The sequence below is a fragment of the Patiria miniata genome, unplaced genomic scaffold (genome assembly GCF_015706575.1).
Source record: "Patiria miniata isolate m_02_andy unplaced genomic scaffold, ASM1570657v1 HiC_scaffold_29, whole genome shotgun sequence".
Classification (NCBI taxonomy): domain Eukaryota; kingdom Metazoa; phylum Echinodermata; class Asteroidea; order Valvatida; family Asterinidae; genus Patiria; species Patiria miniata.
Window position 1 is genome coordinate 20,765,065 of NW_024037068.1, and position 26,854 is coordinate 20,791,918.

General features: G+C 40.0%; 1 protein-coding gene and 1 long non-coding RNA gene across 2 annotated transcripts in view; one reads left to right on the forward strand and one right to left on the reverse strand.

Moving 5' to 3' along the window:
- LOC119735674 (proprotein convertase subtilisin/kexin type 7-like) overlaps positions 1 to 19,581 on the forward strand; it is a 45,819-nt gene extending 26,238 nt beyond the window's left edge. Inside the window, exons 6-16 of the mRNA XM_038209481.1 lie at positions 5,552 to 5,642; positions 7,415 to 7,469; positions 8,603 to 8,741; positions 9,959 to 10,059; positions 12,915 to 13,082; positions 13,404 to 13,611; positions 14,620 to 14,776; positions 16,261 to 16,355; positions 17,130 to 17,238; positions 17,936 to 18,053; positions 18,242 to 19,581. Of these exons, the coding sequence (XP_038065409.1) occupies positions 5,552 to 5,642; positions 7,415 to 7,469; positions 8,603 to 8,741; positions 9,959 to 10,059; positions 12,915 to 13,082; positions 13,404 to 13,611; positions 14,620 to 14,776; positions 16,261 to 16,355; positions 17,130 to 17,238; positions 17,936 to 18,053; positions 18,242 to 19,417 (2,417 nt within the window). The 3' untranslated portion in view covers positions 19,418 to 19,581. The remainder of the gene's footprint in view (positions 1 to 5,551; positions 5,643 to 7,414; positions 7,470 to 8,602; positions 8,742 to 9,958; positions 10,060 to 12,914; positions 13,083 to 13,403; positions 13,612 to 14,619; positions 14,777 to 16,260; positions 16,356 to 17,129; positions 17,239 to 17,935; positions 18,054 to 18,241) is intronic.
- Positions 19,582 to 23,058: 3,477 nt separating this feature from the next.
- LOC119736074 lies at positions 23,059 to 25,949 on the reverse strand. Its single transcript, XR_005272270.1, has 2 exons — positions 23,734 to 25,949; positions 23,059 to 23,118 (listed from the first exon to the last, which is right to left on the reverse strand). It is a non-coding gene; the product is annotated as an uncharacterized LOC119736074 (long non-coding RNA).
- Positions 25,950 to 26,854: the final 905 nt, after the last annotated feature.

The following is a 26,854-nucleotide window of genomic DNA, read 5'->3' on the forward strand; positions in this document are numbered from 1 at the left end:
CTCTTTACAGAACCACACATACTCACAAAAGAGATTTGCTTGGCCGGTGTTAAACAAGTACGTTTTAAACCGGCTAGGGGCCTGGATGCGGATTAACCCTTTCCTTCTCATGGGCGACTTTTGTCGACAAGAAGTACCCCCCTGCTGGTTCCCATGGGCGACTTTAGTCGACCAGGAAACCACACACAAAACACCATTAGCACAGATATATTCACTACCTTTCAGAAAGGCAGCATGTTGATATGTTTGGCCGCCCATACATCAACTATATACCAGCTGAAAGAGTGTTTTCGGATCTTTCTAATGGTGTGGTTTATTCATAGTGTTACCATTACAAAAAAAATGAGAAAAGTGCTTCAGAAGTATCCATGCACAATTTGAGGTATGGAGTGCCATTGGGTCATGTGGTGAAATGGCTTGCAGTTTGATAATTGGGACCAGATGAACAAAAAGGCATAACTTTCTTATATTTACACGTATGGACTTCATTTTTACATCACATAAAAGAGGAAGGTTTAAGGAACAAACTTTACACACAACACCTATGATTTTAATCACTCCTTGGCAGTGAAAATCTGGGTTGAAAAAAGTGAGTTTTCGACTCGTACTCATTTTTTCACGCTCTAGTGATTTCCGCATGACTGAGCAAACAATTTGGTCCTGGGGAGAGCCAAGTCAATAAACAATGTGGGCATGAAAGGGTTACCTTTCGGTCAAAAGTCAAAACAAGTCAAAAATTCACAAATTTCCAATGATTTTGTTCAACAATTTTACTTTTTGTTTTGTGAAACACACCTCTGGCCATGATGTATGTGCCTTATAAAATATCCTTATATGGAAATTAACGTACGCGTACTGCGCGATGTGATGCAGAACACAGTGGTGTTTTACCGATGGTTTAAAACCACCCACGCGATGGGCTCTCGACCAATAGGAATAGATAAACTGTCTCAGGTTTTTTTGATAGGGGCAGATATCATGGAGTGTAATTGATGATATCATTGACTTCAGTGCAAAGATACCTGATGAATATACTGGAAGTTTTTACATGAATTCACAGTGTGTGCAAGAGCAACGCAAGAAAGGTCATTAGACAAACATTAACAAGACATCATGACTAGGCTGACACTACAGCAGACATCAGATTGGATATAGGCAGACCAAAGGGTGCAATAATAAACTAATAAAATAAGTTTAAAGGAAGGGTAGATCATTTGTCATTTGTGCAATTTTGTTTGTTTGAAGCAACAAAAGTGCTCAAAATCTAAAGATGGGTGCTTAACAGCTAACCTGGTGAAATTTTAGCTTCAGTGAATGCTGTGTATTCCGAGAAAATAATATTCTAGGATCTCGATTTCAATTCAAAAGTTGCTGAATCACATTTTGAATTGTGCCCGAAATCAGCGTCCGGATCACGTTCTCATTCAGCCAACTGCAGCTATGCGATGTCACGCACTGAAGCGACAACTAATAGCAACCACGTGCGTGTGTGTCGTGTCAATGCTTGCGCGCACCTTTCACGGATTCGGAGAATTACAAACCAACTACTAACGGAAATTTCCAAAAATGCGTCACTTGATGCATCTTTGGGAATGGCCTTCTTTTATTGTTTTCTTCAAAATGACAGCATGCCAGAAAGAATAGTTTCACAGGGAGATTAGTGCCATTACTATCTTTAAACCAAGTAAGCTTTTCAAAAATAATTTTGTCGGTTACTTTTTGGATAGCTGCAAATGATCTACTCTACCTTTAATAAACTAAACAGTACAATACAATAACTACAATATTTAATGACATTACAGAAATCAATGCTTGTTACAGTACAGAAAGCAACTTGGTATTTGGTTTTTCCGAATATGCATTAATTTCTCCCATCATGTGTCAGACAGGTTTGCTGAATATGCAAATGAGACGTCTGTTTCTGACAAAACAGGTGCACAGGTGACAGCTGGCATTGAGCCCCACACCCCCTTCCCTCCTCCACCCCCAACACTTCATGAAATATTCCTCCAAATAGAAATTGCCGAGAATTAAAGAGCCGATGAAATGAATTTCACACTGAGCTACGTATTGTGTGGCCAATATCCTGATGCGTCTGAACTGTATGATAATAATCATAATGAAGCAGCATCTGGTTGGTTATGAGTGCGTACATTTTTGTGGGCCCCCCCCCCCCCATACCTGGTATGTGCATTTTTCCTCTTATATATGAGCTAGCCCTAATCCTTAAAGGGAATATACAACATTTGCAAACATCGAAAAACAAAACTACAAAGTTTTTGCGAAATTCCTTAATAGGATGTTGGTAAATGACAGTCTAAAGCATCCTGTAAAATTATGGCACCTGGTATACTGTCATTTTCAAGAAAAGTGGTATTTTTGTATCAATTTCCAACGCTGATCGGCCGATCAGCGTTGGAAACAACTGGCTTTTTTTCAAATACTGGCCCCAATTGACCATCGCACTTGTTTGCAGTCGATTACAAACCTATGAACGGGTACGAGCCAGCTAGACTGGTTCCCTGACCTTACAATTCCCCAATGTATGTAAACTGCTCTGTTTCTTCTTATATGGAGTCAGGGAACCAGACTACAGGAAAATGATCGTTTTTCTTGGTTTTTATAACATTTTCGAACCCAAAACCTCAAAAAAGTCAGTGTAACTATATTTGCTTTTTATTTCCAACCCCCCAATTCCATCCATTTCTGAAAATGACAGCAAAAGCAAATGATGTATATTCCCTTTAAAGGGAATATACAACATTTGCAAACATCGAAAAATAAAACTACCAATTTTTACGAAATACCTTACTAGGATGTTGATAAATGGCAGTCTAAAGCATCCTGTAAAATTATGGCACCAGGTGTGAAGTCATTTTCAAGAAAATTGTATTTTTGTATACATTTCCAACGGTGGTCGGCCGACCACCGTTGGAAAAAACAATTTTTCAACTACTGCTTCCAAATTTACCGTACCTTTTTTTCAGTCCAAATTTTGTTTGCTTTTGTTACATGTTCATTAACGGGTGCAGAGCAGCTAGACTTGGTTCCCTTACCTTACAATTTTCTGGCATCTATAAATTGATCCATTTTATCTTTAGTGGAGTCATGGAACCAGACTACTTGAACGTTTTTGTTTTTCTTGGTTTTTCCAGCATTTTCGAACACAAAATTGTAAACATACAATGTATCAGTGTAACAATATTTGATCTATTATACTAACCCCTCAAATAGTTCATTTCTGAAAATTACAGCAAAAGCCAATGATGTACATTCCCTTTAATAAAAACGTCATGGATTTTACCTTTAACCTATTAGTTGGGTTCAACCAGTTTCAGTTACATTTAATCCAGGGAAATCAGTTACAATTGTAAACCATCATATTGTTTTTCTGTTAGTTTGGCATCTGTCTTATACAGGTGTAATACATTCTACTGGTAGGTTAGTAAACATGGTAAAGATTTTGAAAAACCTAACATGCCCTTTTTTAATCTCCTTGTACATGTACTAGAGTTTACATGTACACAATGTACATGTACATACCTGAAAATCAAGTCAAGATACATACATGTACAATACAAGGTTTGTGAAAGTGAAGCCTGCCGCACACTTTTCCAATTTTACTTGGCCATCGAACGCACAGATCAGACAGGTGTGCGCTGAAAAATTGTAACGATCTTACGGTATACCGGGCGATCAAATGAAACCAGTCATGTTTTGATTATTTTTTTTCACATCCAATTTCACCGGATCTGATGTCACCAAAAAGGTGTGCGGGCAGCACTCTGATTCCACCGAAAGGGATATTTATGTTGTTAAGCAATCAAATTCATGAAGGAAGTAACATTGTTAAAAAAAACCCTTACTTTGTACATGTACATATAGCCTACCGGTATGACTTTACATACATGTACATTGTACATGTACATTGCACTTTGCATGTTAGGGCTGTGCCCAATATTCGAATATTCGAATATTCGATCGATTGTCGAATATTCAGATATCTTTTTTTGGATTTGAATATTCGGAGGATATTATGAAGTGAAATAAGCAGCGGAAATTTAACTTTTTATGATGGTAATCTCATTCCAGAGACTAATTTTAAGGTGATTCCTGATGCCTTAAAAGCAGCCGATATGCTTTACAGCAATATGCAGAAATCATCTAAGAATTATGGAATGCATTCTTGATGTGCAAAGTACAGTACAACACCGCTATAACAATTTTTAATGGATCCTTTCATGTTCATTATAGCGGCGCTGTAATAGCATTGAGAAGCTTTTGTAATAAATTATTATATGCAATTTCGTGCATGAACGAAACTGTTTTTGTACATCTATTGTTCATAAAATATCTGCCGTCAGGTAAGACCAAATATTCGAATACTCGATTGCATTTGAGTTTGAATATTCGAAAAGTCAATTATTCGAACTGACTCAGCCCTGTTGCATGTACCGGTAGGCCAATGAGTTTTTTTCACTTGAAAACTTTGTCTTGATAAACGTGTGTGTAATAAAAGTGCATCTTTGAACTTTAAAATGTGCTAATAATAGAACACATGTATATTTAGAAGCAACACAAGTTGTCCAGGCAAGGGCTACAGCATGCCCGGGTACCAGGTCATGTCCAGGCAAGGGCTACAGCATGCCGGGCACCAGGTCATGTCCATATTCTGACTGCCTACATTCAGAGGAAGGAAACAATTTGCATTTTGATCCCGTTTGCGGAACCTGAGCCAGACATGTACCGGTATCATGAGCTCAGTATTCAGAGACATGTACTCGTGACCCAGGTCGCTCAATTTTTATACCCGTGTAGCATGAATTTAGGTTTTATGAAATACGGACTCATTGGTGGTTTTGCGCATGCTCATGCATCTATAATTAGGAGAGGGGACCGGTCACGTGAGAGGGTTTAACCAATAAACGGGAAAAAAGAGTCCGATTTCATACGAGTCCAATTTTCATATGACACCCGTATACCGTTTCAGCTGCGAGTAATATGTAAATTTGTTCTCCTCATGCTACTTTAATGCATATTGTTACACCCAGAACAAGTGATGTTTCTAGCAATTGTACAGACAGAAGTTGTTCGTTTTTTGTTTCATGAAACAGGGACACGAGGGAGCATTAATGTTTATATGTGTAGGTATGTAATACCGGTACATGTACAATGTACATTGTACATGTACATGTATGAAGTTAAATTAACAAATTTCGAATTTTTTGGAGCCCAGTAATAATCATGGCAGATATTCTGGCATGTTTTTAGGTACAAAAGCAACCCAGAAGAAAAACCTTTTTATCAGAGGGTCGTAGATTCCCCAAAAAGGAAAAAAAACAATTCCTGTTTGAATAAAAATAAAAAAAAAACACAAATAGGAAAGTGTGAGAAAACAATTGGATTTGTTGACGAGCACAGACTAGGAGAACCAACTTTAGACAGAAAAAAAAGTATGATCCTTTCTTTTTAATTGACAAATTGGTCAGACTCGTCCATCATAATTCATCAAGTGACTAAAGATTGCTGTGATTACTGTTTATTTATTCAGGTATTCGTCTCTTGGATGGACCAATGACAGACAGTCTAGAGGCCACCGCCTTCAACAAGAACATGCATATTAATGACATCTACAGCTGCAGGTATGGGCTGAGAGGCGGGGACATCCTGGATCATTGCATATTCATAAAAAAAAACTGCATTTGTAACAACATGTGCAATTCCAGGGTCACCCACATGTCTGTGACACAGCTTTTTAAGAGCTCATATATTTAAAATCTTTAGGCATCCATCATCTGGAAATGCTCATGGTCAAGGAGATTACAGACTAGGAGTTTTGGATCATTGCTCTTCCTCATTAATTAGATATCATGGTTAATTTGCTCTGTCACGGACACTGCACATCTTTTTGTAATGCTTTAATTGCCCACATAAGTACATGGTTAAGGTTTGTCTCAAAGTGTTTTGGAACACTTGCCTCACATGGTTAAGGTTTGTCTCAAAGTGTTTTGGAACACTTGCCTCACATGGTTAAGGTTTGTCTCAAAGTGTTTTGGAACACTTGCCTCACATGGATTAAGGTTTGTCTCAAAGTGTTTTGGAACACTTGCCTCACATGGTTAAGGTTTGTCTCAAAGTGTTTTGGAACACTTGCCTCACATGGTTAAGGTTTGTCTCAAAGTGTTTTGGAACACTTGCCTCACATGGTTAAGGTTTGTCTCAACGTGTTTTGGAACACTTGCCTCACATGGTTAAGGTTTGTCTCAACGTGTTTTGGAACATTTGCCTCACATGGTTAAGGTTTGTCTCAAAGTGTTTTGGAACACTTGCCTCACGTGGTTAAGGTTTGTCTCAAAGTGTTTTGGAACACTTGCCTCACATGGTTAAGGTTTGTCTCAACGTGTTTTGGAACACTTGCCTCACATGGTTAAGGTTTGTCTCAACGTGTTTTTTTTTTAACACTTGCCTCACATGGTTAAGGTTTGTCTCAAAGTGTCTTGGAACACTTGCCTCAATAGCTTGCTCAGAAATAGACCAACTGTTGCACATGTTGTATGGCAGCTATCTTCAGGGTGCAGTGCATGTGTTTCATAAAGACACATGTGTACGAGTAGATAGCGTGTTTTGTATAACCGGCATCAGTGTCCTTGTCATTTGATTGGTGGAACTCACATCACGTGACATTCGTTATTACTCCCATTCACGCCGGGTCTCAAAAAGTACTCTCCGCCCATGGGGAATGGGAAATACTATTGAACAGTTAGGATCATTCTTATTCCAAGAAGCAGTACTTGTGCAAATGCATGCCGGTGTGCGCATTCATCGTTGCGTGTAGCGCGTATTGTTCCAAAGAGCCAGCGCTACAGAGTGGGGTTCAAACATTTTCGTGAAGGGGTGGTTTGGAAGAGAGAAATACATTTCCCATCAATTTTGTAGTGAAATAAAAGTTCAAATATGTCAAATGACAAGGATCTATATGTTAGTAATATAAAACAAATATTGAGTGGCTTTAAATTGTGAAATGGGAGGAATATTATCGCTCGGTAACATCTGGACTTTTCCAGTTCACTCGGCTTCGCCTCGTGAAATGGAAAAGTCCAGATTTTACCTTGCGATAATATTCCTCCCATTTCACTCTGAGCCACTCAATATTTGTATACTCCTGTCAGCATTACTGAGCTATTATAACAAATAAGGCCCTCAGAAATGGCTGTCATTGAAAAGGGCCTCTTACCGGTACACAAGAGATTGGCCATGACTCTGTAATGAACATTCAAATCATGAATAAATGCAATTCGCTACACTGGTGAATAGCAGAGCCCAATGCAGAAGTTCACATCCCCAACCGTTAACAACATTCACATTGTTAAGGATTGTCAAATCAAAGTTTGATCTCATTGTGTTATCTCTATAGCTGGGGTCCGGATGATGACGGCAAGACAGTAGACGGCCCCCACCCCTTGGCACAGGTCAGTTAAAGGTTATTTTTCTATTTGCAAAACTGAAAATTAAAGGTATAGTCCATCATTTGTAATGTGTGCATTTTGTTCGTTTGAAGCAACAAAAGTGCTCAAAATCTAAAGAAGGGTGCTGAACAAGTAACCTGATGAAGTTTCAGCTCAGCTTCAGCTGTATATTTCGAGAAAAACAACATTCTAGGATCTCAATTTTGAATTGGGCCTGAATTCAGCGCCAGAGACACGTTCACACTGAGCCGATTGCAGCTACAAAATGTATGCAATGTCACGCACTGGTCAGATGAAATTAAAGCTATCGCGCGCGCGTGTGCGTTATGTTGATGCTTGCGCGCGCTTCGCCGAATAAAAAAACGAACTACTAACAGAAATTTCCAGCGGTGTTTCTTAAGACGCACCGTTGGAGAGGCCTTCTTTCGTTGATTTCTTCAAAATGTCAGCTTGCCAGAAGGAATAATTTCACAGGGGGTTTTAGTCCCCTTACTATCTTTCAACCAAGAATGTTTTTCAACAATAATTACTTTTTGGATAGCTGCAAATGATGGACTCTGGCTTTAAGTTGTTGTGCAAAATTGATGTGCATTTTTTTCTGGTAAATTCACCTAAATTTGTTTAGCTACATGTACACATGTGTGAACATCCATTAGTTCGTGTACTGCTCCAAACCATCCTGTGTGTTACTCACTGTATCGCCCCACACCGCCCAAGCGCTCTATGGTTTTATAGATTCATTGGGGAATATATACAATGTAATACAATACATATGTATTACAATGTAATACAATGTACATGTAATGCATTGTAATACATGTGTACTCTCTGTATCACCCAAAAGAGTCCCATTACTCAATGGTGATATGGATTCAGCAGGGAATAAATACAATGTAATACAAAGTAGTACAATTTAATACTGTGTAATACATTGTAATACATGTGTACTCTCTGTATCACCCAAAACAGCCCCAGCACTCTATGGTCTTATGGATTCACCAGTGAATAAATACAATGTAATACAGTAATAATACAGGTGTAACATAATGTGAAGATTATGTGTATGTCACTTTTTTTCGTGTTCTGTTTCCATATAATCTTAATATTTGTTTTGGTTCACAAATTTGTTTCTGTAGGCTGCCTTGAAGCACGGCGTGACGGCCGGACGCAGAGGCCTTGGCAGCATCTTTGTGGTTGCCAGCGGCAACGGTGGACGCAACGAGGACAACTGTAACTATGACGGCTATGCAAACTCCATGTACACGGTTACCATAGGTCAGCCACAAACCAAAAGTTTAATTTGTTTTTCAAATTCCCGAGAGTGAACTTATTCAAGTATACCAGCCACAACGCACCCTCCGTTCTAGCTCAACATTGCTGCTCAGTACACCGGTCACTCGCACTAAGACTTATGGACATCGTTCCTTCATGCATGCATCACCATCGCTTTGGAACTCTCTCCCACACCATATTAGAACTGTCAATGCCGAAAATGAATTCAAAACACTCCTTAAAACTTACCTGTTCCATTAATTGCTATTAATTGTTGTTTTCTGTGAAGCGCATCGAGACCTTGGTGTGATGCGCCATATAAAAACTGTGTTATTATTATTATTATTATTATCTTATTTTATGTAAATTATATGCGAAGTGAAGTTAGCAAAATTGAACATTTGTGACAAAATTCAACCGGAGTTGAAACTTTGTCATTAGATCAAACGGAGACAATTTTTTGTCTTCTAAAGCTGAAGATAGCCTGCCTTAGGGTCGGTCCACATTTCGAATGGGAAAGAGATTCCAACAAATTGAAACAGTCTTGGTAAACTTTACTGTAGTTGAAACGTTTTCAATTTCTGTGCATTTGTAAATACATTAATATGCAGCATGCTTTCACATGCTGTAATACACAATATTGCGTCTGCAATTGCTATGGTGCTGGATATATTGCCTGGTCAGGTATGGTCAACGATTCTTGATTGATTGCAGCGCCCAGTTTATCAGAGCTCTTCGTGTTATGAAAATGAATGCTTCGTGGATTATTGGTGTGTTATAAAACAAATATTGACTGGCATTATTTAGTCGCTAGTGCACATATATGCCTCGTTAGACCTGGTCATGAGCACAATAAGATTGTACTGCCCTCAGCCTTGGAGAATAGGAATCTCTTGTTGTGGCTGACTGTCTCTTGGGGTTCATAGGTAAATGTACGTTATTCAGGATTTCCGTGGCCTGTTCTCAATTTCCAGGCCTGGAAAAGTCTTGGAAATTTGTAAAAATGACAAAATTTAAGTCATGGAAAAAATCAAGGAATTTTGTAAGGACCAATTTATTTTGAATTCTAAACTTAAATTTAGCATCAGAAATCGGAATAATGTGACAAATTTTGGCATTTTGCTTCCATTGACATGCATGTGTTTGCCAGTCATAGCCAAGTAGTTCGTACAGGTCCGAACTTTGTACCAACATTTTGTTTCCTGCTCATGTACATGTAGGTGCTGTGGATGAGTCTGGTCAGATGCCTTACTACGCGGAGCAGTGTGCTTCCATGCTGGCCGTCACGTTCAGCAGTGGCGCTGCTAACAAACGCAACATTGTAAGTCAAAGTGCCGGCAAGTCCCGCGCGTTTTTGTCCAGTGTGTCTCCGCTTTTTAAGACGAACTGTCCATGCTACTTTTGACTTTCGTTCTTCAAAAATAGTTTTTTTTTTTTAAATTGCTGTTTTTCTTGCAAAATAAAGATTATTCACTTTGGGGCGAGATATTGAATAAGCCATTTCGGAGTTACAAAAATGTACTACTGCGCATGCGCACGTGCACATCCCATGACAACGATTAGTGTCGGGGATAAACAGTTCGCCACACGCGTGCAAAATCATAGCGGGGTACCAACGAAATCAAAGAAAAGTTCTTTTTTTTTGAAGTAGATGCAAAATGTTGATTCAATGATTGTTTTCAACGGCACCATGGTTTAAGATGTTTTATATGCTCCAACTTTTGTGCGAACAAAAATATCCATCTTCTGTTTTACTAGAACAAAATTGCAAAATGTGGATTTGGTTACCACGTCCCCCATAGACTTGAGTGCATTTATCTGCTTTGTTTATCTTCCGACACTAAATCGTTGAGTCTGATGTGCGCACGTGCAGTAGTACATTTTTGTAACTCCGAAATGGCTTATTGGCTCACCTCTCGTTATGGAATGATAACTTCACAATTTTTTCAAACGTATATCTCCTGAGCTGAATTTTCCACAGGTTTTTTTTTTTATAAACCTGCTTCAAATTTATTTTGTTGTTCCTTGAAGCGGCAAAAATATGTTGTTTTTTTTTTTGGAAATGGTGTCCATTACCTTTCCTGACTCGTGGTGACCTCTTGTTTACATTTTGACCCAAGTTGAATCTAGACTTGACCCCGCCATTTGCAGGAAAAGTCAAATTGTCAATGTCACCTTTTTTACCTGAACGCAAACTCCACCAAGGACCCATAATACTTTCGTTCCATTAAAACCTAGCCCTTCAAATATCAATACAAAACCAAGGTTTACCCCCAAAATACCGGTATCTGCTTGTTTTGCAGTCCAGGAACAGTCACCTATGTCAAGGATAATAATAAATAATAGAACTCAAATTGGATCCTGTTTTTTGTTGGTACCGATTTGACCTCCCATTTCGTCATCTCCAAAGGCAGATTCCCTGTGCTGTGGATGATTGGTTATGAATGGGTGGTTGTAGTTTAATGGCCCTGCAGTGTCCTTGCCTGTTAAAGTTTTTACAAAAAAATCCAAAAATAAACGGAGGCACAGGGACATTTGGTGTTTTTTTTTTGTAGTGTGACGTGAAAGTTGATATTGTGTGTAATGGTCTTGAAGTACATGTAGCACTGAAAGGCAGTGTACCATGTGTTAGCATACATGTACAATGGTGGACCTTTCCACCGGAGAACAATGAAGGTCCATGATAGAAAATTGTGTACAGAATCATCTTTTTTTTTCTGGAAAAAAAACAGACGAATTATGTGTGGGTGTGTTGTGGGGCATCTGTTAATGGTGTAAATCGAGGACACACATGTGAAGCATCATCAATGAATTGAGGACAGGAGTCAATTTGAGGTCGCCCTTGATTAGAAAACGTGTACAAAACCGGTGAGAGCTGTAGCAAAAAAAGTTAAGAGTATAAACAAAGGATCGATGAAGAGGAACAATAGAAAATCCTCAATGTACACCATAAACAGACGTGCTGGGGTGGGAGATGTCTGACTGTTTGTGGCGCTGTTCAGATGAATAGGTTAACATGTACATAGTTTTACATGGTGTGCTATTTTGGCAAAAGAAAATTTTGTACGAATGAGATCAATCTGGATTTTTATCTAAAAATCTAAATATAACCACAGTCATGTAATCAGTAAATGGTAGGCTAATGGGCTTAAAATTAATTTGCCAAAAAAATATATGTTATTTTGCTGATAGAAAGAACAACGATACAGTAAATCAAAAGCAGATTATGAAAAAAAAGTATTAACCCTTCCAGATTTGAGCTCGGTTGAAAATGCGTCTTTAGTTTTCTCCATGGACAAAAAATGATGGAAAGCAATGTTTCCGTTGAAAGCCTTCCCTTCCAAAATGTTCATTAAAGGGAAAATACAACATTTGCAAACATCCAAAAATAAAACTACCAAGTTTTTACGAAATACCTTACTAGGATGTTGGTAAATGACAGACAAAAGCATCCTGTAAAATTATGGCACCTGGTGTGAAGTCATTTTCAAGAAAATGGTATTTTTGTATACATTTCCAACGGTGGTCGGCCGACCACCGTTGGAAAAACCTAACAATTTTTCAACTACTGCTTCAAATTTACCATTTTTCAGTCCAAATTTTGTTTGCTATTGGTTACATGTTCGTGAACGGGTGCAGGCCAGCTACACCTGTTCCCTTACTTTAAAATTTTCCGGCATCTATAAATTGATACATTTCATCTTTAGTGGAGTCAGGGAACCAGACTACTTCAACATTTTTGTTTTTCTTGGTTTTTCCAGCATTTGCGAACACAAAACTTCAAACATGTCAGTGTAACAATATTTTGATCTATTATACTAACCCCTCAACTAGTTCATTTCTGAAAATTACAGCAAAACCCAATGATGTACATTCCCTTTAAAATGTTTTGACTTGCACCCGCTTGTGGTGTGATCCCAGTTTGTCACTCAGGAAAAATCATTCGCATTCACGGTCATTTAGGAGCTGTATGTAAAAAAAATGCTATCTTTTTTTGGCGATGGTTTGGGTCAAACCTTCGCAAGGAAATGACGGTAGTTCCTCTTTTCTTGAAAATGAAAGCAAATTAGGCAGAGTAATTTAACAGGATGCTTCATCTAATAGGATATTTCATAGTTCACCAGTTTAGGTTTTGAATGTTTGGAAATGGTATACCTACTTTAACATTGAATTCAGGTAACGACAGACTGGACTTTGGCCAAGGGTACGGGCTGCACGTCCAGCCACACAGGTACCTCAGCCGCTGCACCGTTAGCCGCGGGCATGATAGCTCTGATGCTACAGGCTAAACCCTGCCTGACATGGAGGGATATCCAACACATCATCATCTATACTGCAGTCAAGGTAGGTTGGGGAGCGAGGATCGTAATAGAAAGAGAGAGACTAAGGGCTGAATTACACCATGTGCAAGTATAGGTTTTGTGCGCAAACAAACGAGGGCGCTTTTTTAACACGTTCGAGAGACCAGTGGAGCACGCGTGTATTGGTTCGCTCCCGTACAGTGCGAAGAATGCACAACTTATTTTATTCTGAATGTGCACAAAGCCAAAGGAGTTGAAATTTCATAGCGTCCAAATTTCTCACTACACCGGCCGTAACTTGTAAGACCCATTGTGTCTGTTATAAAATTCTACTGTATCAATTTGACCATCGCGTTTTTCACAGATTGACCAGAAGAACGCGGTCTGGATCACCAACGCCGGTGGCTTCCACCACTCCCACAAGCACGGCTTCGGTCTGATGAGCGCCTGGAGGCTGGTCAACGCGGCCAAGGCCTGGCACACGGTGCCCTGGCTGACGTCGGTGGAGGGGCTTGTCATGACAGAGAACGCCCCCATCCTGGCAGGGAAGACGCTGATGGTTACGCAGAAAGGTGAGCAATCCGGGAACATCCAGTTACCAGTGTTACAGTCGAGGCTGGTTTAGGGCTCTGCACATGAACAGTAGATTGTGCTTTTTGGCTACAGTACTTATGAGAGCCCAAGTGGGCAGGACACATCACGTGCACGTACTGGTTCGGAGCATATGGTGCAAAGTACACAAAGCGACTTTTGTTCTTAAAGCTAGAGTCCATCATTTGCAGCCATCCAAAAAGTAGCTGACGTAATTCTTGTTGAAAAAACATACTTGATTGAAAGATAGTAAGAGGACTAAATTTCCTGTGAAATTATTTTTTCTGGAATGCTGTCATTTTGAAGAAATCAACAAAAGAAGGCCTTTCCAACGGTGCTTCTTAAGACGCACCATAGGAAATTTAAATTAGTAGTTCACTTTGTTTTGCTGCGCAGCGCGTGCAAGCATTGGCACGACGCACACGTGCGCATGGTTGCTATAATTCGTCGGATCAGTGCACGACATCGTGTAGTTGCAATCGGCTCAGTGAGAACATGTCTCGGACGCTGAATTTAGGCCCAATTCAAAACATGATTCCGCAAATTTCGATTTGAAATCGAGATCATAGAACGCTGTTTTTCTCGGAATATACAGCTGAAGCTGAGCTGAAACTTCATCAGGTTAGTTGTTCAATACCCTTCTTTAGATTTTGAGCATGTCTGTTGCTTCAAACGAACAAAATGCACAAGTTACAAATGATGGAGTATACCTTTAATGGACACACATTCATATCGTCTTTGCGTGAGCATCCAGCATAATTAGAAAGGCATTTGAATGTACCTCTCAGTGGTCTTTCCAGCTCTCCATTGGTAACATTTCAGGGGTGTGCGTGGAGACCACGGGCTCCGTGCATGATCAATACATGGCGCTTCTTGACTGCTAAGAGCTGTCATTTTCTCCCTAATCTTCTACCAAGGAACCCCACTGCCGAGCAATGATTTATTACTAAATGAGTAAAATTGTCCTATTTGTTCCTTTTCGCTTCCAGTTTCTAACATCACTGCGGAGAGGAATGAGCTGCGGAGCCTAGAGCACGTCCTGGTGACGGTCTCCCTGTCCCACGACAAGCGCGGCTTGCTGGAGGTTCATCTCATCTGCCCCAGTGGAACCGAGTCGGTCATCGGCGCCCGACGAAAGAAGGACGAGTAAGTTTTTGAGTCCTCCTTGCTTGAGCCTAGCGGAGCTGATGTTTCAGCTCAGAACGGCACTTGCTGGAGATGGCCATGGATAAACAGTGGAGTCCCCTAGCATGTCGCACTTTTGGACAATTCCCCCAACTTTCCTCATGCAATGTTGCCTCACCTCTTTGTTCACAAGCTTCGCTTTGATTCAGTAACATACTGGCACTGTGTGCATGCTGTTGAACATTTTTGTGAACAATTTTAGTGGCATGGAATTCAGTCCGAAATTTAAATATGGTGGTGTCTGGAATTGGGCACAAAATTACGTTGTGCACTTGAACAACTCTCAGAAATTCCCAAGTTGACGTTTAAGAAATTTCTTTTTAAGTTGACAAGTTCTGATAAACCATTATTAATCCACTCACATGTATCCAACTACCTGTTGTCAGAACATTAATTCCCATTTTCAAAGGGTTTACTGTGCCGTTCGAAACAAAATCAGAAAATCGCCCCAGACTGCCACTTCCAAAGAAAATGCTTCATAGTTCAGGGCAGTATCTCAGGATATGTAACAATGTACATGTACAATTTAGATAACAGTTTATCTAACTTATGCCTTTAGTTTTCCCTCGGTTAAAAAAACACCAAAAAAAATTGACAAACTTGGCGAAAACCACCAAACCCAAAAACAAAATGCCGCTTTGTAGCTTGTGGTTTAATTCAAAACAGATATTGACCGGAATTATTCAGTCAGTAGTGTCAGTCTATGTCCCCTTTTGGCCAGCCAGTGACCACGAGTTCCTATTTCCCTTGGCCTTCCGCATCATGAAAAATATCCCCTCTTATGGTCACTCACAATTCGTCGAGGGGCATAGTCAGACACTAGTGACCTCATTACCAGTCAATATAATATAACCGACATACAGATCCTTGTCATTTGATTGGTGGAACTCACATCACGTTTCATTTGTTATTACTGCCATTCATGCCGAGGCTCAAAAAGTACTATCCGCCCATGGGAATGGGAAATACTATGGAACAGTTAGGATCATTCTTGTTTTATGACGCGATATTTGTGTGCAAATGCATGCTGGTGTGCGCGTTCAGCGTTGCGCGTAGCGCGTATTGTTCCAAAGAGCCAGCGCTACAGCGTTGGGTTCAAACATTTTCGTGAAGGGGTGGTTTGGAAGAGAGAAATACATTTTTCACCAATTTGTATTGAAATAAAAGTTCAAATAAAGCAAATGACAAGGATCTATATGTCAGTTACATAAAACAAATATTGAGTGGCTTTAAATTGTGAAATGGGAGGAATATTATCGCTCGGTAAAATCTGGACTTTTCCAGTTCACTCGGCTTCGCCTCGTGAAATGGAAAAGTCCAGATTTTACCTTGCGATAATATTCCTCCCATTCCACGCTGATCCACTCAATATTTGTATACTATTGTCTTGGTTTTGAGTGTGCAGATCCTGGCATTTTGTTCTTATTTCTTGGCTCTGTCCTCAGATCGTCAGAAGGGCTGAAGAGCTGGACCTTCTCCACGGTGAGGTGTTGGGGGGAGAACCCCGTCGGTGAATGGAAGCTGGTCATAATGGATAACCGTAAGTTCCTTGATGAGAACAGATAACGTTTGTTAAGCAGTAATAGGTTACCAGCTGAAATATACAGGGCGAGTCAAAAAAAAAAAGGGGAACCCAAATGTCGGGACTATTGTTTTAGTGAATTTCCGGACGTAGCACTTTGAAAATCTAGGATAAGAAAGCCCAATTCATAAGCTTTCTTTTAGTACAAGAATCATTCAAATCACTCATGTACTTTTCAAGTTACAGAGTTTTAAACACAACCACCATTTTATAGTTCTGTCCACGGATCACAAAAAAAGGTGTGCGTTCTTTCAACGAAACAAAACAAAAAGGAAACATTTGATTATCCCGAATGACCCGGGACCCACATCATTGTGTACGTGCGCAGTTGAAATACCGAACTGGCTTATCGTAAGGAAATACAGACCGACTACATTAAAGTTGTAAAAGTAATTTTTGAGAAAATGACATTTAAAAATTCCGCTGTTGTATTACAGTGCACTAACAGTCAATTAATAAAACAGGATGAAAATAGGTTTTAAAGAACCAAAGTTTGATAGAACCAGAACAATTTGGAAAGGTAGAACAGGACTTACAAATTGACTTTCACCGGAAAACGAACAATCGCCAACCCCTTCAAAAATTGACCACCACTGTTTTGCAAATTGGTACTGTTCAGGTTGATGCTCATTTCGTGGTGACATTGTGCCTCCACTGCAGAAAACTTAGGACCATAACACTAACCACCTTTTTGCAAAAACATTTTTAACAGTGGTTTTATTTTGTCACCAGATCCCGGTAATTTCAACAGCGTTGAAGTGCGCAAAGGCCAGCTGCAGTCCTGGAAGCTGACGTTATATGGCTCCAACATGAATCGGGGGGAAATAGAAAAGAGGAAAATGTGAGTGTATGGCTTTGACCGAAGTCGGTATTTGATGGCTATGTTGTCAGGTTTTTTTTTCATTTGTGTGCTTGACATGACCTAGGACTTCTCGGACAAGACCTATGAATGAAATTTACCTTTATCTAAATCCAGAGAGAATTTGAAATTAACCCTCCTATGCAAACATACATTCTGTGCCAAGTAGTCCTTTCAGTCAAAATCAAACAAGTGACTGTTTTCAACAGTTAAGACTTCCCAGCCTACATAAAGCAGGATCGACTGGCTGGGACTGTTTATGTAACTTGATACAGCTACGCTTTGTCTCGGGTGATTGAAAAACCAGCCGTGACCACAACTTGCCTGCTTTGTCCGTTTGACTAAATTTGACTAGTCACAGTGCTTGCTTGATGTGATCTGACTGCTGGTGACTAGCCTGTGTTAGAAGTATAGCAGGGGAAGTGGATGGAAATTTTGACTGTCTATGACTGTTTAAATAGCAGGAGGGTTAATTGGCGGTAACTGGAGGTTTACATGTACATGGTGTTATACGGTATTATAAGTAATCACTATGTTTTACAAGGTTTTATGAGGTTTTGGAGGTTTTACATGGTTTTCGGAGGTTTTACGGGGTACCTAGGGTTCAACCCTGAGTTTCTACATGTTTAATGTTGCATTCTTCCCCTTACAAATTTCATGTTTGCCTTGCTTTTGGCAGTCTGGTCTCGGAAGCCATGAGTGGTATCTTCCTAGACGCCAACCTCTCCGAGCCCTGCTCATATTACTGGAATACCGGCTATGAGGACGAGAGCCTCTTGTCGTCCCGCGTGATGGAGGTAAGAAGTAGACCATAGAATCACGAGCAGTCGATGGTGGCTTAAATGCAGCTATGCACAGTACATATCGTGAACAACACCCCTGAGCACCAGATGAGGTTCAGGCCCCAAACCACCAACTCCACCTCTGTCTTTTGCCGTCTGCAACACTGCTTTTTTATTTAATGGTATTCTTTTCTTCTTGTCAGGTTCTGCTCTACATGAGCGGCGTGTTCACCCTCATGGCCATCTACTACACTCTGGAGCAAGCCTTCTGCAACGGCGAGGACAAGGACAAAGACAAAAAGGAAGGTGGTGGTGGTGACAGTGAGGACCTCGAGAGAGGACCTCGCGGCGAGGAGAGGACGGGCCTCCTAGAGGAGTATCAGCTGGATACACTGGGCCGGGCCTGCGTTTATCAGGGGAGTTACCCGGGACACGGTAGAAACCTCACAGAGAGGCAATCTGCAGGAGATGATGACGAGGTTCTCGGAGGCAGAGGAAAAGCGAACCTCAGAGATGGAGATGTGCATGTCAGAGATGAAGAGGCGCTTAGGGCTAATGGCAGCGACGGGAGGCCTAGGCAAATCCATCGAGAAATCGGGGATGGGGAGAGTGACCAGGGAACGCCTCACGCGTGTAAGAACGAACAGAGAGAAAGGGTGCCTCAAATGACTTGTTGCTCCTGCGAGGTTCCTCCTGAGGTTCACCCCGCAGTTTCCCAAACTAGAAATCCCAATGTGACATGGAACAACGAGTCCCAGTCCGAGTGTATACGGACGCACTGTCCCAAATGCCGGAAATCCCAAGTGCAATATAACGGAGCGCCCTCACGTAACCGCCACTCTTTGCTCGGAAATTCGAGGGCGAAACCAAACAAGGAGGTGCCTTGCCAGCATGCCTTTCCCTTTGCCAAACGTAGAGAGGTACAGGCCCAGCCAGTGGCCGGGGAAAGGAGGTCAAGCCCCGCTACGGGGAACGTGTCCCGCGATTCGCTATTGGTTGGTTTGAACGGTCGCCAATCGTCATTGGTCGGTTCAGACTCCGACAAGCCTTCTTCACCTAAAACCTCAACTTGTGGACGGTTTTCCGAAAGCGGCGCCAGGAACTCCTCAACAAGACGCCCAGGATCCGAGGCAGTCCAACCCAGTCTAGAATCTTCCTGCTTATTGGACGACGCACCCGACCACCCCTTTACCCAGCCAATCCCGAGTGGCCTTTTATTAAGCGCAGCCAGCGGAGTCAACAATCCCGGTTCGAGGAGGAATTTGATTGGTCCGCCCGTGTGTAACCGCGGTGACAGTTTACCCCAAAATGAACAGCAAACACCAGGCACAAGTGGAGAAAAACAAACTTGCCGAGATTTGACAGCCGTATTACCGTAGGCCTTACCCAAAAAAATATGAAAAAAAGAACACTGGGTTTATATCATTGACCAGTGTACCAATTCGAGCGATTCACAATGCAGTGCGCCACCAAGAGTTTGCCATGGAATGTCCATTTTTCAAGTTTACGGTCGACAAACATGGTCCATTTGAACGAGTGTCAGTAGACAACTTGAGCTAATTTGTCAAAGATTGGGGCATAATGTTCTGCCGCCTTACAAAAAAACAACATATTGATAAATTTTTTTAAAAAGGGCAAACAGATACTCGAATCATACGCTTACGAAACTACTGACCGGAAAATCTAACAATTTCAAATGTCCCGCGCTGCGAATTTGTCGACCATCTCCCACAATGCACTGGCAAAATGAACTCCCCATGGCAAACTCTTGGTGGCGCACTGCATTGTGAATCGCCCAAATTCATTGTAAGGTTCCAATACCTAATCTTAAATTTACATCACCCCGACGCAAATTCCATCTTATGAATAGTTTCATTGCGTTACCCACTGCTACATCAGATTCGAACCAGCCAACCGATCCCAGTAAGCTCGGTGGTCGAGCGGTAAGACGTCTGCACTAGCAAGCAGGAGGTCGTGGGTTCGAGTCCCACCCGAGTGATTTTTTTCCAACTTTCACTCGGGGGTAACACACAGACTATACAGTGTTAATACGTCAGTTAAGGGCAAAACCTAATATTACAAAAGGTGGTGACTGTTCGTTATTACACGTGTAAAAAAAAAAAAGGTTGCTTGTACTCTGTGATTGTTACAACGAGGCTTCACGTCTCCCGCTCTGCCCGGAAGCGGCATTGCCGCCTGTTGGCTGCTCGTGGGAGAGTCCCTCGGATCGCATGCTTCGGGTACAATCAACTGTGGAACAAGACTTGCACACAGTAGCAGTGATGTGTTCACAGAGAAAAGTGAGGCCGATGACCACAGTTTAAATTGAAGGGGGGGGGGGGGCGGGGAGAGGCAGGAACAACCTGCGTCAAATCTTCGTGGAGCTGCCTTTCATTTGAAATAATAAAAATTGGAATTTGAGAACTTATTATAGGCAGCGTGTTGATTACAAGCAACTTAAAGAACTTGTACAGATAAAATAAGACTGTCAAGCTAACAATTGGAATTTTTGTTTTCAATTTGAAACTTGTGCCAAAACAAAGTTATTCTAACTTTTTAAGTAGTGTGTGTTTTTTTATACATTGATGACTATAAAACAAAGTGTGTGGGGAAAACAACCTGACATTTCAAAAGCTCAGCTGTACAACAATATTTTGCAGATTTTCATAGAATCCACTACAAATACATGTACGGTATACATGTATGTAAATTCCCCTGTTAAAAGACTTACAAGGTATAAAATGTCTAATCCTAGGGGAAAAAAAAAAACGTCGATAGTAAAAAGCGACCAAAAAGTGTGGAAGGTATTTTTTTCAGGGATTGCGTTTGAGAGAAATGCCAGCCATAGTAAAAAAAAAAAAATTGTCCTGTGCATTTTTAAACATCTTGTGCATTCTGCAATTTTACGAAAATTGTTTAAAAAAGGCAAACCTAGTCAAAGGTGTGTCCAGAGCGCACAAAATTCTATTCAGTTGATTCGGAATGACTATTCACTGGAAGTCTGTTCATACATGGTCTACATAATGGGCCGGATTTAACCCATATCATTGGCATTACAGGTAATCCTATATGATAGCACTGCCCAGCTCACTTCACAAGCCTCTAGCCAGTGTTTAACACAAAATGACAGTCAAGTAAGATTTGAGGCTTTGCATGGTGGAGATACTAAATAATGAAAGGTTTGCGGAAACACCATGTGGGAATAATTTCTCAACTAAAGAGAATGGTTCTGAAAAGAACCAGAGGTATAAACTCGACGTTCCGTCAGTATGCTCTGACCGTCTCCTGAAGACGGTCAGAGCATACTGACCGGAACGTCGAGTTTATACCTCTGGTTCTTTCCAGAACCATTCTCTTAGTTGAGAAATTATTCGCACATGGTGTTTCCGCAAACCTTTCATTATTTAAAGCTATAGTCCATCATTTGCAGCCATCCGAAAAGTAACTGGCGTAATTATTGTTGAAAAACAAACTTGGTTGAAAGATAGTAAGGGAACTAAACTCCCTGTGAAATTATTCTTTCTGGGAAGCTGTCATTTTGAAGTAATCAACGAAAGAAGGCATTTCCAACGGTGATTCTTAAGAAGCACCGTAGGAAAATTTAAATTAGTAGTTCGTTTTGTTATTCGGCGCAGCGCGCACAAGGTTTGGAACGATGCACACGCGCGCGCGGTTGTTATAATTCGTCGGATCAGTGCGCTACGTCGCGTATAGCTGCAATTCAAAACAATTCAAAACATGATTCAGTAACTTTTGATTTGAAATTGAGATCTTAGAATGCTGTTTTTCTCGGAATATACAGCTGAAGCTTAGCTGAAAATTCATCAGGTTAGTTGCTCAGTATCCTTCATTAGATTTTGAACTCTTTTGTTGCTTCAAACGAACAAAATGCACAAATTACAAATGATGGACTATAGCTTTAAGATGACAGTCACTCAGTGAGTGAGATGGGTACAATGAGGACACTAGTCTGGACCAGCAAGACGTATTATCTATGGATTGCTTGAACACTATGTGCTTTCTGCTGCAAAAAAAAAAGTAGCCCAAGTGCCTGGGTGTCTCAAATTCATTTTTTGAAACTTTCCGCAACCCTAACCTTTCCAACTCCATAAAATTCCATCCCCCATTTTGGGAGATTTTGGTAGGCAAGCCATGAGTACCAAGTCCATTACACTCCACCTATAGCAGTGGTGCATTTGAGGTGGATTTTGGTGGATTTGGTCCTGAAGCATTATGTGATGCAGAAAGAGTGATGGATTTTGGTGGACTTGGTACTGCTCTTAGTAAAACTCAGTAAGGAAATAGCGTTAATGCGTAATACAGCTCATGAAGACGGTAAAAAAGCCTGAAACAAAAGTGCATTGTTGCACTGTCCTTTTTTTTTTTTTTTTGGCCATTCAAGAGGGAATTATGCACTTGTAGTCTATAGGAACGATTAACATACATGATTATTACATGTTCAGCATTTGGTTTTGCCAGGGGCTTACGAGAAATAAATAACAAGCTCTTAGATGGGACTTGGACTAGTGTTGTAGTCGAGTTGCTTGAATCGAGTCCGAGTCTCGAGTCTCTTGGTTCGAATTCGCATAGAGTCTTGAGTCATTTGGTTCAGGTCCGAGTCATGAGTCGTCTTTTGCCAATATGATGACTCAAGTCGAGTCTGAGCAAAATTGCAACCTGAGGCAGACTCGGATCAGTGTCCTGGACTCGCACAACACTGATTCAATCTGATGACCTGCTTCATGGCGCAGAGGTCACTGGTTGGAGTCCAACCCGAGTAAACTTGGACAAACAATTCTCGAAAGCTGTTGGACAACACTGATCACATGTACGTGGATGCTGTGTTTATTTGCAGTGGACAAAACCCAGCATTGAATTTACACAGAAAGTCCATCATATAAATAGCGAGTTTTTTTACAAGAACGAACATGTATTTTAAAAAAGTTTTTAACAAAAGATTGCTGATTGGCTACTAATTTCAAAAATCTGGTCTTTCCTGAATTGTTCTGCCTTTTTTAAAAAATTATGTACAAGGTGCCAATTTTAATGAACTGCAGCACAAAATAGTTTTGTGCTAAACCTTGGCCTTGGTCAATGCTCTCGTCGTTATTCGTCCCGTACGCAGTCAATCGTCGGCGCGGCATATATCCTCAATCGTCGGTCAAAGCTTATGTTTTTCTTTACTTTGCGCTAGATTTCCAGCGCACGACCTCGTATGTGAATACAGATAATGTAGGCAGGGCTAATATGTGGAGTGTCCAATCACACCTTGGTAAATCCGGACGTCATCAAATTATTTGCAGCTATTCGGCCTTTTGCAGACGTGACAGGAACCACAGTTTTTGTGCATTGGTGCCGTGTGCAGAGACACACAATGTGTTCGTGTATGGATTATGTACGGTGCCACGTTTCACTATGCAAGTTTCCACGCAACGATCGACCAATAAGAAAACGACATTTAAGGTCAGCTAAGGCTATTAACATAATGAGCACCACCCCCCCAAAAATTCACACGGACGATTGAACCAAGGCTCGACATCGTCTCCAACTGATTTGCATAAAAATAGTGGCCGCGTGAGGTCGCTGTTTGCGCTGTATTTTTACATGCATGTGCATAACGCGTGAGGATATATGCCGACGATTGACCGCGTACGGGACGAATAACGACGAGAGCATTGACCAAGGCTAGCTAAACCTATGTATTCTACAGTCCAGATATGTAAAGTTTAACATGTGGTCATTCTGTTGTGTCGTAATTAATTAGCAAATTCTGCCTTTCAAGACGTAATGTCCGTGCTCTTCTTTTTTTTCCCCTGACCTGTGAGTGTTTCAATTGAACAAATAAAAATTAAAGCTTTCTAGCTATGGAGGATGTGTGTGACCTCTTGAAAAAAATAAAAGCTTTAATATTTTAGGTTGCTTTTCAATAGCACACAGACAGATCAGTCCTCCCTGCAAGTAGACTGGTTCCCAGTCCCCACATTATTGATTCTATTAAAGTGAGAGAGGGAACCAGTCTGCCCAGCGAGAGCTAAATTATTGACGGGCCATGAATAAGTTATACAGTAATTGATATTCCACTAGACATTGGTCTTTTTTTCAGTCAGTGTCTCATTAAAAGTAAACAACATTTTGCTAGAAAAATAGCAATTTAAATAATTCATTTTGTTAAGGATGATATACTCGAAATAATGGCACGTATAAGCATGCTGTACATGTATACCATGCTAACTGCTTACCAAATACCCTTTAAAAATTTTCCGCCCGAAATGGTTTTATTCGGAAGAAAACAATCATTGGACGTGGTTTATGTGCATACCAAGGGAATCCAAATACAAGCCCCTGACAATTGTTACATTTTCTCTTTAAAAAAAAAATAAATTTACAGCATCCACAGAGCCGAAACTTCAACGGGTTACTTGTTTTTAGCCCTACTCAAGATGTCGAGCAATTGTGTTGTTTGAAGTGAAGAAAATTCACAAAAAAAGAAAAGAAAATAATACTACACATGTACTTTACATTTAATCATAGACAAACATTGTGTGAATAATGAATGATGTGGTTTTCAGCCTTACACAGGGCCTCTGGAAGCATACAGTCAAGTCTCGTTAATACAAACTCGTTCGAACCTAGCCAAATTGTTTGTTATATCAGAATTTTGTATTAAGAGGAACATCAGTCCCATTCCTTGTGCACATAAATACACAGTCGGGACTAAGGCTCTATGTTTGTTATAACCAGAATTTTGTATTAACAGAGTTTGTACTAACGAGAGTCGACTGTATAAACAAAGACAGTGTGTGCAAATGGTTCATTAGCTTACCATACGAACATTTATGACATTAACAAAAATAATAAGTGTGTGATCAGAAAAAAAGAAAGAAATATGCCTGTTCAGCTGTTGCTCATATGATACATGTATGTGAATTAATATGTGTGACAATTTTAAATTATAGCCCGCGTCAAAAAACAGTGCTTGCTGCGGTATTAAAATGTCTATCAATGTAAGGAGCAGAATAATGTTTACCAATTGTCCAAATTTGTTCAGATTTGGAAAATTGTGGCGTTAACTTAGAAAAACATTCAACGTGAGTGTGCGTTTGTTTATGGTGTAAATCGAGGACACACACGTGCAACATCATCAGTGAAACAAGGTCAGAAACTGAATTGAGGACTCCTCGGTTGGAAAACGTTTACAAAACCAATGAGAGCTGTTGCGAAAAAAAGGACACACAAAGGAAAAGGGAAGATGAACAAAAGAAAATCCTCAATTTACACCATAAACAAACGTGTTAGTGTGTGTTTGGTAATGTGGACTTAAAAGCTGCAAGTTTTTTCAAAATTGATAATTTTGTGATTTTTTTTAAGTGACAGTTAGTTTATATGAATTTTTTTTGGGGTATCATAAGTGACATACATGTATATTTATAAGCCAGAAATAACATTTGCCAAAACTTGACTAAATTCAAAGAATTGTCAAACGTTTATGAGATAATGCATTTTTGTTAACACTTATTTATAGACAAATGAAGCAATGAAATATTTCTCACTTACTTTCAATATTGTGATTCCTTTCTTTTTTTTCTTTTTTGTATTGTGATTAAATGTTTTTCTTTACTTTTTCTTTTTTGGGGGAGAAAGTAATGATGACAAATATTACTTAAAATTGTGAATCAATTTTTTTAGCTATAAAAAACTGATTTCGTTTTTTCTATAGCTTCATTTTAATAGTGTCTCTTTTTATTCCTTGGTGGCGGGAAATCATTTACTGTCTTCGCTAGAATTATATTTTATAAGTGTCATACATGTAGATGATGTTTTTGTTGATACAGTAACATCAGTACTATCATGGACAGATTGTATTTAATTTTGGGTTTTTAAATGTAATAAAAACAAACATGAGAAGCATAAGAACGACTTTGTTGTTTATTGGACAGCTTCATTGTATATATACTTACATGCCTATGGCTACTCGTTTAAACAAAGGGCAGATCCAGAACCGAAGTTTAGGGGCAAGGGCTTGAGAATTCTACCTCCATGCTGAAACTTTGTAATGTTTTCCTTAAAGGGAATATACAACATTTGCAAACATCGCAAAATAGAACGACCAAGTTTTTACGAAATACCTTACAGGATGTTGGTAAATGACAGTCTAAAGCATCCTGTAAAATTATGGCACCTGGTGTCGAGTCATTTTCAAGAAAATTGTATTTTTGTATACATTTCCAACGGTGGTCAGCCGACCACCGTCAGGCATGCAACTGGGAAATCACAAAAAAGAGGAAATTCAAATTTTCCCCAGACTTTGTACAGTGTTTTTCTATTTTCAATGGCACACATGGGAAGTAAAAAAAGAGGAAATCAGCTGATCCGAGGAAAAGTTGCATGCCTGCACCGTTGGAAAACCTAACTATTTTTCAACTTCTGCTCCAAATTAACAATTTTTTTTCAGTCCAAATTTTGTTTGCTATTGGTTACATGTTCATGAACGGGTGCAGGCTAGCTAGACTGGTTCCCTTACGTTACAATTTTCAGACATCTATAAATTGATCCATTTTATCTTTAGTGGAGTTAGGGAACCAGACTACTTAAACAGTTTTGTTTTTCTTGGTTTTTCAAGCATTTTCGAACACATAACTTCAAACATGTCAGTTAAACAATATTTGATCTATTATACTAACCCCTCAAATAGTTCATTTCTGAAAATTACAGCAAAAGCCAATGATGTACATTCCTTATAAGGCAGATTAGTTGGCAAAAAAGATTGTTTGTTTTCTTTTCATCAAACGACTTTCTTTTTCTTTTTTGAGTGAGTG